At 46.1% G+C, this 16,032-nt stretch overlaps 1 protein-coding gene across 1 annotated transcript in view; it reads left to right on the top strand.

Annotated features, from left to right (window-relative positions):
• Window positions 1-10,057, top strand: part of LOC138468480 (uncharacterized) — a 158,665-nt gene extending 148,608 nt beyond the window's left edge. Inside the window, exon 2 of the mRNA XM_069609007.1 lies at window positions 8,567-10,057. Within this exon, the coding sequence (XP_069465108.1) occupies window positions 8,576-9,553 (978 nt within the window). The 5' untranslated portion in view covers window positions 8,567-8,575 and the 3' untranslated portion in view covers window positions 9,554-10,057. The remainder of the gene's footprint in view (window positions 1-8,566) is intronic.
• Window positions 10,058-16,032: the final 5,975 nt, after the last annotated feature.

The raw sequence follows: 16,032 nt of genomic DNA, 5'->3' as shown, positions 1-16,032 counted from the left end.
ACTAGTTTTACTGCCACAGGATTTAAAATAGCCTTGATGGTATCGGGCCCTAGATATCTGGGACGAAATGTTCAAGTTCCTCTTATGGGCACATGCCAAGACGCCAACCAGACTTCATCTCCGACTTGGTAGTCTGGGGCTTTTCTTCAGTGTTGATCAGAGAATCTTTTCTGTCTTTCTTTGGCTTGGATCAAGTGTTCTGCTGCCTTTTTGAAGGCTTGAGTGATGGTCGTATGTAAAGTCTTCACCGCGGGCATTTCCAATGTCATGGGGGTATCTAATTTCGGAAGTACATGGGTGCCTTCCATATACGGTATAGAATGGACTCTGTCCAGTACTGGTGTGTAGTGAGTTGTTGTATGCATATTCGGCTATCCACAGAACATCCTTCCAGCTTTCTTCCACTTGATGTAACATACACCGTAGGTATTGCTCTAGTGTCTGATTCGTCTGCTCCGTTTGGCCATCAGTTTGGGGATGGTGACTAGTGGACAGACGAATATTGATTTGGGCAATTGCACAACTGTTCCTCCAGAAGTTAGACATGAACTGACTCCCTCGGTCAGAAATTAGGACGGAGGGGAAACCATGAAATCATACGATTTGCTCTAAAAACACCTTTGCCAGACTGGATGCATTTGGTAGACCCTTAAGCGGAATGAAATGGGCCATTTTAGAGAATAGGTCAACAATCACTAGGAGAGTGTTGAACCCTTGACAGGGAGGCAGATCTGTGATGAAATCGAGGGGGAGAGTGTGTGCTGAGGTGCAATTGGAATTTCCAGGGGTTGAAGAAGGCCCGCAGGTCTTTGTTTCTGGGATTTATTCTGTGCACAAATGCCACATGACAGAATAAACTGCGTAATGTCCTTTTCGCCAGGTCGGCCACCAATAATTTATTTTCATCTTGGTGAGGGTCTTGGCGATTCCTGGATGTCCTTCTATCAGGGGGTCGTGATAACCACAAATGACTTGTTCTTGTAGTGGCTTATTCGGTAGATATAAACGCCGTCTGAAATATGGGAGTTGGTTCTTTGTTGTGTAATGTTCACATTGAGTGGTCCAGTCTTGTAGAGCCTCTTGTTCATTAGGAGCCGAATTTCCTTTTAGAGTTTGTCCAGAGGTAACATTGTTGTAAGTCCTAGTAGTTTGTCACCTGGAATAATGGCCACCGGGTCTGGGGTTGAATATGCGTTCTCATCAATACCCATGCGGGATGGGGCGCGGCTTTTCCGTTCTGGACTGCAGGTCGGTACGTGATTATGTAATCATATTCTGCAAAGAATAAAGCCCATCAGAGTTGATGGGATGATTGAGCCTTTGCCATCTTGAGGTATTGTAGGTTGCGATGGTCGGTGATTACTGTGATGGTATGTCTGGCGCCTAGGAGGTAATGCCGCCAAGCCTTAAAGGCTGCCCTGATCGCTAGGAGTTCCTTGTCTGTTATTGCATAGTTAAGTTCAGGTGTAGTAAATGTTCGTGACCAAAAGGCCACAGGATGTAACTGGCCTATTTCGGGATCCCTTTGGTAAAGGACAGCCCCCATTGCCATGCTGGAGGTATCTGTTTCCATTACATATGGGAGATCTGGGCGGGGGTGTCGTAGCACCGAGGCTGAGATAAATCTTTTCTTGAGTTCCTGGAAGGCCTTCTCCGCCTCTTCTGTCCATTGGAACAGTTAGTTGTTTTTTCGTAATAAAGAAGTGATCGGGTGCACAATCTGGAAGAAACCCGGGATGAATCGGCAATAAAAGTTCGCAAAGCCGAGCATACTTTGGACACCTTTGACTGAAGATAGTGATGGCCAGCTAAGGATGGCGTCTACTTTGTGCATATCCATCCAGACGCCTCTGGGAGTGAGGACAAAACCAAGGACCTCGACTTCGGTGACATGGAAGGAGCATTTTTCAAGTTTGGCGTATAGCTGGTGCTGTCGGAGTTTTGCAAGGACGGAGCAAACGTGCCTGACATGGTCCTGTTTAGAAGAGGAGTACACCAAGATATCGTCGATGTAAACTAGGGCACATACGTCGATCAATTCCCGTAGTACATCGTTCATGAAGTACTGGAATGCGGTGGGAGCGTTGCAAAGCCCAAAGGGCATCACCTGATATTCGTACAGCCCATACTTAGTACGAAAGGTGGTCTTCCATTCGTCTCCTTTATTTACACGCACAAGATGGTATGCCCCCCTGAGGTCCAATTTGGTGTAAATTTGGGCATCCTTGACTTCGTCCAGTAGTTCTGGGATAAGGGCTAGAGGATAACGGTTTTTAACTGTTACCTGGTTTAGTGCGCGGTAGTCGATGCACGTTCTCAAGTCCCCCTCTTCTTGGGTACGAAGAATAGGGGCGAGGCTGACAGGGATTTGGCGGGCGCATAAAACCGTTTGCCAGGTATTGGTCCAGATATGATTTCAAGTGGAGATTTTCAAGTTCGGTGAGTGCATAAATTTGACTACATGGGATTTGTGCACCAGGTACGAGGTCGAACTGACCGTCATATGGCCTGTGCGGGGGTAAGGTATTAGCCTGTTCTTTTTGGAAAACGTCTTGAAAATCATGGTATTCGCTTGGTAGTGTACTTGTTACACCTAGTACTAACGCCTCTTTATCTTGGACAGGTGTCTCTGGGTCAGACGATGGCATTTCCACTTGGTAGCACGCATGAGCACACTCATTGGAGAAGGCTAATTTCTTGGCTCCCCAGTCGATGTTAGGATTGTGAGCCACCAACCACGGCATCCCTAGAATCACCCGGAACTGAGGGGCCTTGTTAAGGTGTCCCGATGTCCGTTTTGGCACAGAAGGGTCAATTATGCTGTGCGTTGAGTTACAGGACCAGAAGCTATCTCTGTGCCGTCGACAGTGGTGACCTTCTCAGTTGTGGTTTTCTGACAGGGGGGAAGCCCCATCCTTGTTGCCAGGCCTTGGTCTATGTAGTTAATGGCTCCACTGTCTATGTATGCCTCGACAGCATGCATCCGAGACGGTTGTTGGTGACTGATCAAAATCACAGGCAGGGCAAGGTGTGAGGTTTGTGGCTCTTTTCCTTCGCTCGACAAACGGACCTCTGCGCTTGCCGGGCCTAGAAGTTTTCTGACTCTTGTTCTCCTCCTTCTTTCTCTGTAGCTCCAACTTTTCTCCTAGGCGATTTTACGGGACAGTCTCTGAGGAAGTGACCTGATTTCCCGCAGTACAGGCATAATTGCTGTTGTCTCCTTTTGTCTCTTTCGGCCTTGGTTAATGGGCTCCGTACCCCCCCAATTTGCATGGGCTCCGAAGTGTTTTCTGATGAACGCGACTGTTCTCCTTTGAGCGTACATACACAGTCCGATTCGCTGGTCTGGCTCGATCTGTCCTTTGATCTTGCAGCCTATGGTCTAGCTGCACCACTAGGTTGATGAACTCTGCACAGTCTTTTGGCGGGTTTACCACCTGAGCTAGGACGTCTTTCAATTCCCCCCGCAATCCTCAATGGAATAATGTTGTTTGTTTCTCCTCAGGCCACCCAGTTTCAACGACAAGTCTGTTAAAAGTGGAGATATATGTTGACAAATCTTGGCTGTCTTGGCAGAGGGACAGAAGTTTGTTATCCAGAGCTTGGCCCTGGGTATGTCGGGCGAACAGCTTCTCCATCTCCTGTTGAAACCCCTGAAATCCTGCAGGAGTGGGTCATCCTGGCTTACTAACGTTATGGACCAATCCACGGCACTGCCACTCAGATATGACAGAATGAAAGCAACCCGCGACTGATAATTAGGAAAGGCTCTGGGTCTACAAAAAAATGGAGGCGGCACTGGTTCATGAATACTGCATATTTTCTTGGGTCCCCCTTGAAACATTCCGATGTGGCCAATGGAACTGTCCCAGGGAGGACCACCTGCACTGGATTGACGGATCTGGCTGGAACCGATAGAATACTTCCTGGCAACAGAGCCTGCCCAGCCTGTGTTTGGAGCAATTGTCTGGCTAATTCATTGGTGTGGTTCTTGGTGACAATCAACTCCCTCCTAAGGGCGTTGGTTTCTTGCCGGGCGGAGTGCACCTTGGCCCGTAATTCTCCCAGTAACTGGGCTAGTTGGTCAGACTCTGATGTTTCCATGACGCCCAGATGGATGTTTTAATTGAGGCTTTGCGTTCTGTTACGCTCACCTGGTACCCACAGGGCCGCAAAACGATACTGGATGGAGGTCTACGCACTATCCCGGACCACTCTCTGCTTGGTTACGTGCCAGACATTGGGTAGCACCTATAACAGGAGAATGGAGGGTTAAGATACTGGTTCTGTGATGGATGGACTCCCACCTCCCTCTGGTCCAATTCCCTACCCTTGGGGTTATTGCTCACCTTAGGTTTTTGTGCATTGAACTCTCTGTCCTGCGTCTCTGTGTAGGGGCACGTGGTTGGTGCGGTTGTTCCCTGGACCTAGTTGCTTCACTGGTACGTGTGCCCTTATGTTGGGTCCAGACCAGCTGTGTCTCCGACTCTGCTTGCTGTCTTCCAGGTGAGTTATAATGTCTTTTCCGTCTTTATTCTGTTTCTTTCTTGCGGTGATGTTCCGGAGTGATGAGCGATGGAAGCACTGCTTGCCCAGGTAAGTGCTTTGTTAATGCTGACCTTGTTCCTTCTCCCTTACAGGTTGCTGTGAAACCCAGAGGTGGGCGAGGTAAGAGAAGCGCAGGGTGCTGCCAGGACTCGCTGCTTGCCCAGGTAAGAATTGTTATTAATGCTGTCCTTGTTTCTTTACCTTTGCAGGTTGCGGCAAACTCCGGAGATGGGCAAGGTAAGCGAAGCGCAAGATGGATTCAAGGCCGGTTAATTCACAGCTAAGTGTTCTTGCTTGCTAATGCTGTTCTTGTTCATCCAGGTTATTAATTGAATCCGGATATAGGGCTTCAGGACCGACTGCCGGAGAAGCAGATGAGCAGGAGCTGGACAGAGTGAGCGTTACGCTGCAGGAGTGCAGAATAACGTAAAGCGTGTTCTGCTGTTTGGGTGTGGTTTAAATAGCCCAGGTAAAGTAGTTCTAGGCCAAGTAGCTCCAGGCCCAGCCACACCCAAAACACTAGACTGCATGGCTTTGTTCTAAAGAACTGAGCTGTGTAATAGGCCTCCATGTTGGATTAAGGTCCAAAACTGTTATTACTTTATTCCTGATAATGAGCCTGGCGCCAAAGGCTGACTCTATATATGTTTCTGATGGAGTTTAAGGCCTTTGGGGCTAGTGTGAAGGGTTTTAGCCCCCCTGCTGCCAGGGGGCTGTTATACATGAGGGGGTCAGGGGCATGGATTGTGACAGCCTGTGTTTATGCAGGCTCGACTCCAGGTGGAAGTGGAGGCAGCAATGACCCCAACAAGGGATAAGAGGGGTTCTGCTGTATGAAAAGCATTAAAGTAGACAAGGCCTTTCCAACATCAATTACTATTGTTCTGCTGTTACATTATGCTATGGGTGTTTTCTGGTTTAGTTATCCAATCATTCCTGGGTGTGTCTAGCTGCTGCTACAGCAGTCTGAGATTTCCTTTTCTTGCCAAATGATTTTAAGTATTTAAGGTCCAAAATAAATTGCATGCTCCTTCTCTTTCCTCTACAAACAGTTGCACACATTTCAATCGTTCAGTGTGTTTTGACAGCCATTGTAGAGAGATAGTATGGTAATCAATGGTCAAAGTGGCTGAGAGCGGTTGCCAGTGGTGCTCCTTCACTTTTTAAAATGTTTACCATTCTTATACTTTTATTTTCAGACCAGGCGTCCTTTGCGGATCACGCGAGGGGACCAGGAAGGTGATAACAGGCCCGTTATTAGCGGGCCCATTATTAGCTCCCTCCCCATTCTCATTGAGCCCTATGGGGGCTCAAATGGGAATGAGGATGTGTTCCTTCAAGGATGAATTACCGGGTCCTCCAAAGTCGGAATGACCCGGTTATTCCTCATTGAAGGAACCCAGTACTGGGGACCGGTATGGAGGCAGCCATGCCCTGGCTACCTCCATACTTGTAATGAGGCCCGATATGTCTCTTAGTTCACAACCCCAAGTCACTGGGTGTGTTACCCCATATGAACCTACAGTAACATTGGCCCTCATTCTGAGGTTGGTGCTAGACTAGCACCAATACCGGTACCGCCACCGACTTGGTGGTATGGGGACTTACCGGTCCAGTCCGACCTTGGCGGGACCAGTAAGTCCCCATTTGAAAAGCCATTCCCCATTCCCATTTGAGCACCCATAGGGCTCAATGGGAACGGGGAAGGCGTCAATAACGGTACCGTAAATTGCGGTACCGTTATTGACCCTGGTATCCCTTTGCGGGTCCCGTCCTTAACGCCTGGTAAAACCAGGCGTTAAGGGAGGGACCCGCAAAGGGACCTCGGAATAGGGTGCAAAGGGATTACCGGCACCAGTGTCATTACTGGTGACCGGTATTCCTTTGCACCCAGGTCGTAATGACCCCCATTATTGTGTAGTAACATTACGCATGGCAGTGTCCAGAACGAATCTGGCGCTGTATCACAGTTCTCACTACAATAGGCAGGCATTGCCTCGGGTTCCCAAATAGCTCTTAACCCTCCTTCGCAATATCCATCTATTTTAGATAAGCCCTAAGACGTTCAAGCGTCTAGGCTCCTCCATGTTGGGCAACCCATTTTTGTTATGACACCCAAGGTCGTAAGTGTATGCCATCACGCGCTTCACAACATACCAATAGCCCAGGGAAAGAAAATGTAAAGCCGCACATCGGCCGACTTCCTTTTTAATTTTAATTCCGTGATCTGTCGGGCAGGGGACCGGAGTAACCGGTCGTGTGCCCCACAGGCGTGTATGTTTGGAGTACTGGCCACGGCAACAGCAATTGCGCTCGCACAGTGGCGTTATGTCAAGGCAGCAATCAATATTCCAACTTTAAAAGGGGAAAAATAAAGTAAAGCCGTGAAGTGGCTATCTTACTTCTTACTCCGGCGCTACCAGTCTGGTGCCACACGGCCCTGTTTATACAAGAAATCACCATGGCAATGTGCATCGTGCATGCGTGACAGCGTTGTGCCAAAGTGGCCGCCGTCTTGGAACGGCCAAATGCGCCTCTTAGACAGAGGCTGCAGGGATGTCCAACGGGCAAATTCAATATCTTTTTCAACACCAAGCATCCGCCTTATAACTGGGAGGGTCAATGTCAAAAGATAGGTCGTTCCTGGTGGTAACTTTAAGAGAGAAGCACATTTACAAGTCACCTATCCCACCCCTGAAAAAGGAATATCGGCTGGGCATGTAGTCCAGTCAGTTCAAAAAGCGTTCCCATGTGGGTTGCTAACTCCCTTGCAGGTTACGTCTGTGTATGTTCTATCTGGTGTAATACAGGAGATTATGTCCACCATAAACAATTAGCAGCACAAAGTAATAGTGACCCTATCGATATTGCTATTCTCCACATTTTTGTTCACAATTGTACTTTCTCTCAGGGGTACCTGCTCACAATCTTAGACAAAGCACATGAGGTGCCATTCACAGTTCATGCCCCTCGGGGTAAGTGAGTCCAGTTGCTCTATCCATGCTACCTCCCTCTGTAGTAGTCTCCTGTGAAGGTCCCCACCCTTGTGGTATGTTGAGACATGTTCCAATATCACACATTTAAGTTGTGCTATGTTATGTGTAGCCTCTACAAAGGGTTTTGCCACCGGCGACTTCAGGTTTTGTGTTCTCATATTGGACTTGAGGTAGGTCCATCTAGTCTTGGCTTTCCTCATTGGCATGCCGAAGTAGTAGTACCCACAAGGGCACCTCAGTGCATATACTACATTTTTGGAGTCACATGTGCGAGAATGGCTCTGTTCTATTTTCTTCCCTGAGTGCGGGTGTGTGATCTTATTACCCTGGATGATACTTCTAAAGTGTTGACGGTTGCAGCATGGTTGTGTTTCCGACATGTCTCTCTTTAGGTTTTTTGGGTTGCTCTGTGTCGGCTCTCACTACTGTTCCTGTAGGCAAACGTGGGAGGTTCAGGGAAAAGTCTCTATAAGATGGGGTCTACCCTCATCATCTCCCAGCGTTGTTTAATAATCTGTTTTATTCTGGTTCTCTGAATAGAGTGTGTTGTCAGATACACCAGGGAGGGATTGGTCTTTGCTGGTTTGGTTGTGAGTAGGGATGCTCTAGGTATCCTTTCCACTTTCTCTGATATCTCTTTAATCAAATCCTTGTTGTATAGCCTTTTGTCGAACTTGACCTGTAACTCTTGTGCTTGTCTTTGTACTCATGATAACCTTTATGATAACCACACATCTATAACAGTGGGCCTACTTTTCCCAAAAAAACTTGACGGATCCCTAAGTAAAACTGTTAATGGCAATGACCTGATTTCTATTATCCATATCTGTTCGCTTTACTAGTTTGTATCTCGCTCTCTCTGTCTCGTTCTGCAAAGGCTGTTGACCACAATGAATCATTCTTAAACATATATTTGCACACCAACGTTTACTTTTTGTGTGTATTTCTCTGAGAATGAAAATAAAATGGACCTTTTTAATGCCCATATAATCATTTAACACCACCTTTATTTTTACTTACAGAAATAAAAGATGGCTCTTCTACCCTTCATGTTGTGGTTAGGCTTCATGTGCATGCTTTACGTGGCTCCCCGAACCGTCAAAAGCCAGGATGTTTTTTTTGGCCTAAAAAACTACACCGAGTACAGAGTTGGTAACATGAGCATGATTATCTCCGTACCCCATGGAGGGGCAAAGCTGCCGAATGAAATACCAAGCCGCGATGCCGGTTGCTGGAATGCCAGTACTTCCACCTGCCTTTTCTTGCACAACTGCCCTGCGGGAACGGAGAAGGACTCAAAAAAGTGTAAAGTTTCAACAATGAAAGACATGTACACTTTGGAAACAGCTCTAAATCTAGCTGAAGAGATCTACGTCTTGACTGGTGGATACTACCCCCATGTTGTGATCAATCACCTGGGACGGTCCAAGTTGGATGCTAACAGGGGAAAGGAAGAGGCTACATTTGGGGCTCCAGAAGCTGAGAATGCCTGGGAGGAGTTCATGTCTTTTATCAATTCTTCAAAGTCACGGATTGGGCAGGGAATCCTTTTTGATATCCATGGCCAGGCCCACTCTGAAGGATGGATAGAGTTGGGTTACACCCTTTCCAAGTCAAGCCTGGATTCTGGGAAATTTACAGCAGCTCAGTCATCCATCTACCATCTAGCCCAACAGCAGAGCAATGTTGCCTTTGAAACACTCCTTAGAGGGGACAGAAGCCTGGGAACATTTATTGAAGAGCAGAAAGCTGGTGCCAATTACATTTGCGTTCCCTCTCCCAAAAATCCTGGCCCCAACGGTGGCAATTATTTCTCTGGTGGTTATATCACAGAAACATTTGGGTCTAAGAATTCAGGGATGGTGGACGCAATCCAGATTGAGGTGCCCAGGTGGATAAGGGAAAACAATGAGCGTCCTAGTTTTTGTGTAGCTTTAGCAAAGGCCATTATGAATTTTTTGCAAATAAACTATTGCAACCAAACAGAATCCAACCTAATTAGCTGCTGAATGCTTAAGCGTTAGAGAAGGTCTCAGGCGAATACAACCTAGTTTAGTGCAGTTTTATTGTGACGTCAATGTCTGGATCCGAGGAATTGTGCTACTAGATGTAGTTGGTGAATGGTTGCTAAATAGACTTGAGAGGTGCACAAGTGGGCCCTAGTAGTGTTACTGATTAATTATAAATCATTTTACTCCAATCCATTGTCTAACTCTGCTATTTCCCCTGCTTTCTATTGCATGGTGTTTCATTGCCCCCAATCAAGAAGCAAACAACACATACATACATGAAGCAAAGACAGCAACCTCCATGAAATGGCATGCTCATAGCCTGATAGCTTTGATTTGATTCAACAATGCTCTATGCAAATTGAGAGTTTATACATTGGTTTGTCATTGCTATGAAATGTGTGAATAGAATATAATATATTGATTCATCCTATGTTCCTTCCTGTGCTATTTCTTCCCATGTCTCCCTCCTTAGCTGTGCTGTACAGCAGTTGGACTGCAATTTGTGGCTCTGCAAAATTAAAACATAATTATATACATAAATATATGTATGCTTTTAAATCATGGTAACATTATCTGATATCGATTCATAGAAAAACTTGACATCCGCTGCTGTAATCTCATATGAAACACAGGTATGTGAGCTATCATATGTTGGAACTGAAATCAGAAAGGTTTTAAAAGGAGCACTATGGGCAATCTCGTATTAGCCCTTTTGTTTGTGTCCTCTTATTTATTTTTTTTTTTTTAGATTATAGAAGTACAGAAACAGTAAAGCAATAGTTTGGAAATAGCAAGTACACCAAAAATAACGATAATACTTACAAAAGAATTATAGGGCAACAATAATAACATACACAATGTTAAACTACCTTCCTGTGTTGTCGATGCACATAATCACATACAAATTTACAATTTTACAAGACATATAGATCACTTTTTATTAATGTGGTGGTCTTTTGACCACATTTTGTTGGAAAGCTCAAGGCAATAGCTCTCATTACAGGTTGGGTCCTTTGAATCTCTATTCCCACCGTGGAGGTTGGAGGATGTATTACAAATCGACAGGCATTCGAAAGCAGTGTTGGCAGTATTTGCAATTCCTTGTGTTCGAATTGCCCTAAAAAAACAAGAACAAATTACTTACCTCTAGGTAATGTTCTTTCTGATGGATGTTTCTCCCACATTTTCCTCATCTATGATATCCTATTAACAGCCTGACGTTCTTTGAGACCTTTCTCCCACCATGGGGTGCAGTGCGGCTCTGCATCAGCTGTGCCGGTGCCTCTATTGGCACAAGCTGATCATGTCGGGGTTAGTAGATATCGAGGCACCACACCCCATTACCTCAGTTTCACCTTATTCCCTTACCACTCTGTTCCTGGGGGACTGCAGAACTGATGGTGTACTAGCTATCCGCCAACGAGGGGCAGGTAGCTAGTGCGATGAAGAATCTGCGAGAGGAACATTCATCAGAAAGAACATTAGAGTAAGGTAACTCATTTGTTCTTCTAATGGATTCCTTTCTCATGGATTCCTCATCTATAAAAGACTCCATAGCATTACACCACCTTGGACCGACAACTCGGGAGGATTGGCCTTCCGAAAGGGGTGCGCTGACTTGAAAGGGAATCTAAGCAATAATGCTTAGAAAACATGTACACAGACATACACGTTGCCGCCTCGCAGATGACCAGGGCGGAGGTGGCAGCCACTCATCTGGTACAATGAGCTCTGAGACCCTCAGGCACCTCCTAACCAGCCAAATCATAGGATTCAGAGAGGCAGAGAATGTTCCACCTTAACAGGGTCTGTTCGGTCACAGTCCTGCCAGCACAGGCACCAGCGTAAACAGCGAAAAGCTGGTCATCTTTCCTGGACTCTCTCATCCGAGAGACATAGTAGCTGAGGATCTGCACTGGGTCCAGCCAATGGAAATTCTCATTTGCCTTGGAAGGATGAGGTACAGAAAATCAAATAGGGAGGTTTTACAGAATTTTATTTTTATGTTTATTTTTTTATTTGTTAATAATGTATTTACTTTCTCTATGACCGCCCATCCCAGGTGAAACTTGGAGCATTTCTCTCTACTATAGCTCTCTCAACCTGTGGTATTCCCCAGGGATCTAACTTATCCCCCTGGTTCTTCAATGTCTATATGGGTGCTCTGGTACGTGTGATTGCCACTTTCACCTCTAAATTCCAGTGTTGCACGGATGACACGCAACTTTCTTTCAGGCTACCCTCAGCTGCCTCCTATTCTTCGCTCATATCTGACTGTCTGTCCACAATTCAGGCATGGTGTGCTACAAACGACCTCTGCCTCAATGCCAGTAAGACTGAGATTGTTCACATTGGAACCCCTGCCCCCGTTTTCCCACTTTCACTTTGGCCGGCCTCCCTTGGCCCTGCGCCAGCATTCACCTGCGAGGCAAGAAACCTTGGGGTCATCTTTGACTCCACTCTCTCCTTCTCCTCTCACATCTCAGACATTTCTAAAAAGTCTATCCGCTTCAACTCCTCAAGGGTACTCTACCCTTTCTCACTTTCCCGCAGTGGTTCACTGTCTCCAGAGTCCTGGTTCTCTCTAGGATGGACTATTGCCACAGCCTCTTTCTCAACCTCCCTTCTTCTGCCCTGCACCATCTGCAACTCATCCAGGGACCACATCTATTTGGCGCTGAAATATCTTCACTCGCTCCCTGTGGCAGCAAGGGTCAAGTTCAAGACCCTTTGCATTGTTCACAAGGCTTTCTGGGTCCTGGGACCTACCTACCTGCAATGCTACTTACCTAAATACTGTCCCTCACAAGCCCCCCACTCATCTACCTCCAACCTTCTGCGAGTGAGCCGGTTCTGAAAGCAGAGATTTGGAGGGAGTTCCTTATCCTCAGCAGGTGACTCCCTCTGCAACAGCCTTCCTGCCGCCCTACTTCTTGAACCTGATCTTCTTAAGTTCAGGAAACTCCTCAAGACATTCCTCTTCTCCTCTTCCTTCTCTCTCCCGCTACCCTGCTAACGTAGTTCTCTGCTCTTCTCCTCTCTCACCCGTTTCCTTACAGCTTGCTGACTTGCTGCCTGGTATGCCTCAGAGTCTTACAAGTCCCTGGTACCCCCACCAGTCCTCTTTTGCACTTCCCTCAGGGCCCTACACCTCACCCACACCCACTGCACATGAGAAATAACCCAAGAGAGTGGCTCTCTCTGCACTTACCCCAGACTCCACCGACCAGGTGCACTTGACTCCCCCCTCCCAGTGACCGTCTGTGCACTTGCACCATCCGTGTGCACCGTGCCTGAAGATCGTCTGTCTGTTCTCCATTGTCTTCACCCCTTAAATGCACTGGCAAAACTGCAGAATCGCTGTCAGGGCTATTTGCTGTACCTCAAACTTTAAATGTCTTCGTATGCACTTGCTCTGCCTGTGCAGACTATTATCATCTCAGAAGTTCAAGGGCTCTGAGCGACTGTTGTTTTCCCCCTTGTTCCGACCCTCTTTGAGTACTTTGAAACACTTGTCTGTGTGTAGGCGCTTTATTAATAAACAATACCATACCATAACATAAGCGCCAGGGACCCTTAGGCATCTGGGTGCACCAAAACACAAAATAGATGAACATATAGGATGGTGCTCAGCTAGGGACTTCCTGGTAAGGCAGCAGGATTATTATTACAAATATTAGGTGCTAGGTGAAAAGTCTGGTTTTTAGTGTTGAGCAAAAGGTCTTTGCATTTTTGTCCAAACGTAGGGTACTTGCCAGTGAATTCCATACCTGTGCTGCCAAAGTCAGGAAAGTCCTTCCTAGGCCCTTGGCCCTTTTGAAGATGTAGGTATTAATCAGTCCAAGGTTGTTAGACGAACAGAGCGTTTGGGTTCATACAAAGTGATATGGGCTCTCAAGTAAGCCGGTACTTTTCCATACAGACATTTGTGCACTAGAGATGCTGGGCCTAATTACGACCCTGGTGGAATGGGTTAACTGGTGCCGCAAATGGATGCGGACCCATTGTGCCTGATTACGAGGTCCCCTCGCGGGACCCGGTAAGGACGCCTGGTATAACCAGGGTCCTGCGAGGGGTCCAGGGAGCTAACAACAGGCCAGTCGTAATCAGCCCGTTGTTAGCTCCCTGCACCCATTCCCATTGAGCCCTATGGGGGCTCGAATGGGAATGGGGAAGGTCTGGGCCCGGGTTGCCTGAGTGAGGAATTACCGGGCCCTCCAAACTTGGAATGGCCCGATAATTCCCCATTCAGGGAACCCGGACCCGGTTTTAGTGGCAGACAGGCCACCAATAGCAGCATGGCTACCACCAAAGCCGTAATGAGGCATGCTGTCCTGAATTGAATACTGGCAGAGATAGGATTGTCAACCGGACGTTATCTGCTCACGTCTGGGAATACCGCTAACAATGCAAACAGCATAGTTTTGGAGTATCTGCCGTTGTTGCATGCATTTTTTGCTAGCCCCCACCAGTAATACATTGCAATAATCAAGACGTGATAGAATAATGGCTCAAGCAGTTGAAGAGCAGTTTACCTCGGAGATAAAAGGCTTAATGTTCTTTAGGACTTTCAGATAGTAGTGACCGTTCTTTGAGATGTAATTGGTCTGGGTCTCGGCACTGAGGGATGATTCAAAAAAGATCCCCAGTGTCTTAACTTTTCTAACTACTGAGATGGAACAGTGCTTAACACTGAATTATGAATACTCCTTGCATAGATTTGCTCTTGCCAGGGAACATCCAAATAGCAAAAGTACAGTTTTAGCTCCATTTAGACAGAGACAATTTTCTGTCATCCAATGTTCAATGACCCCATTGGCGGAGTTCAGATTTATAGAATCGATGTCATGATCCCCACTGATTTCCAGGATCAGTTAGGCATCATCTGTGTAATTTGTAACAGAGATTCCTCAGGTCTCTAAAGATTACAAAGAGGTCTGACATATACTTTGAAAAGTGTGAGCAAGATGCAAGCCCCCTGTGGAACACCACAGAGAATGGGAGCTGATTTAGAAGAGGCATTTTCCCAACATACTGAGTATTGTCTATTGGAGAGAAATTATTTAATCCATTTTGTGGATTGGGGGGCACAATTCTCCAGATCAGAGAGGGTGTAGATGAAATGATCATGATCTAACAGGTCAAAGGCCACAGACAAGTCGAGGAGGATCAAGAGTCCCGTTTTCACCAGCACAACCTTGTTGATTTGTAAATTGCTTAAGGCAGTCTCTGTGCTATGATCAGCTCTGAAACCAGATTGTTTGCAGTGAAAAATGGAAGATGATTCCAGGTGGGCCTGCAGTTGGTTAGTGGCTACTTTGTCCAAGATTTTTAGCAAAAAGTTTGAGTTCATAATTGGCCTTATATTGTATGCATCTTTGGGATGCAGGCCAGCCTTCTTCACCAGAGGGGTGATGATAACAACTTTAATGACTTCAGGCACTGAGCTATGGCCAATGGAAGAATTCACAAGTCTAGTGAGGGATAGAGTGAAGATAGTTTTATTGTTCAAAACGAGTTTTGCAGGAATGATGTTCTCTCAAAAGGAGGTGGGATGCATGGAAGTCAAGATTCTACCCATCTCAAAATGTTTTGGTATGTGTAAATGAGAATGTTGGTTGTCCTTCTATATCTTCTACTGTTGGTGATTGCAGAGTTTGGATGCCCGAGCAAGTTCCTACCTCGTTTTCAATTTTGTTGTGGGCAATCCTGAGTTTGTTTGCAAACACCTGCTGCACATCTTCACAGTCCTAGTCAATGGGGCACATGGGAAGTGTTAACGTGTAAGGGCTTTTGAGAAGTTTCAGAATCTCCAAAAGCTTTTTTGAGTCATTTTTGGCCCCAGATATTTCTTCATTGAAGAGTCTTTTTTTGTGGTGATAATTTTGGTTTTATAATCCCGTTTGAGTGCCTTCCATTTTTCCTTATTAGGAGCTGTGGGATATTTCAGCCAAAATTGTAACATACTCTTTTTCAGTTTTTTATTAAATGGAGCGGTCCATGGTGTACCACTTTTTATGATTGGTATGTTCCCTCACCAATTTCTTCTTAATGGGAGCAATGTTATCCCGCATTTTAATCTGGGCATTATTAAACGTCTCTGCGAGGAATTCAGGAGAGTTCGAACCAATCGAAGTGGAGATAGTGTTCCAGAGACAGCTCTGGAGGTGGAAGGGTTTGATGTTTTTAACATTTTGATTATATACCACCTTGGTGGGTTCAGTTTTCTTTTGGAATGCCTTGTAAGAGAATAAGGAAATTAATTACGATGGTCAAACCATATGCATGGGGAGGTTTCCTTTATGTTCATGTTCAGGTTTCTAGAAATAACCCAGTCCAGTATATTACCCGATTTGGTCTTAGGTTCGGTATTCTCAACTTTAAAGTTAATTTCCAGGAGTGCCCTTCTAGAATAGCTGCTTCTTTGTTCCTTGGACCATGAAGCCATCTATTGAAGTCTCCTACTACTAAAGTAG

This window comes from Ambystoma mexicanum, chromosome 4q (genome assembly GCF_040938575.1).
Source record: "Ambystoma mexicanum isolate Mex_15411 chromosome 4q, UKY_AmexF1_1, whole genome shotgun sequence".
Classification (NCBI taxonomy): Eukaryota; Metazoa; Chordata; class Amphibia; order Caudata; family Ambystomatidae; genus Ambystoma; species Ambystoma mexicanum.
This window is presented reverse-complemented; position numbering and strand designations above follow the sequence as displayed.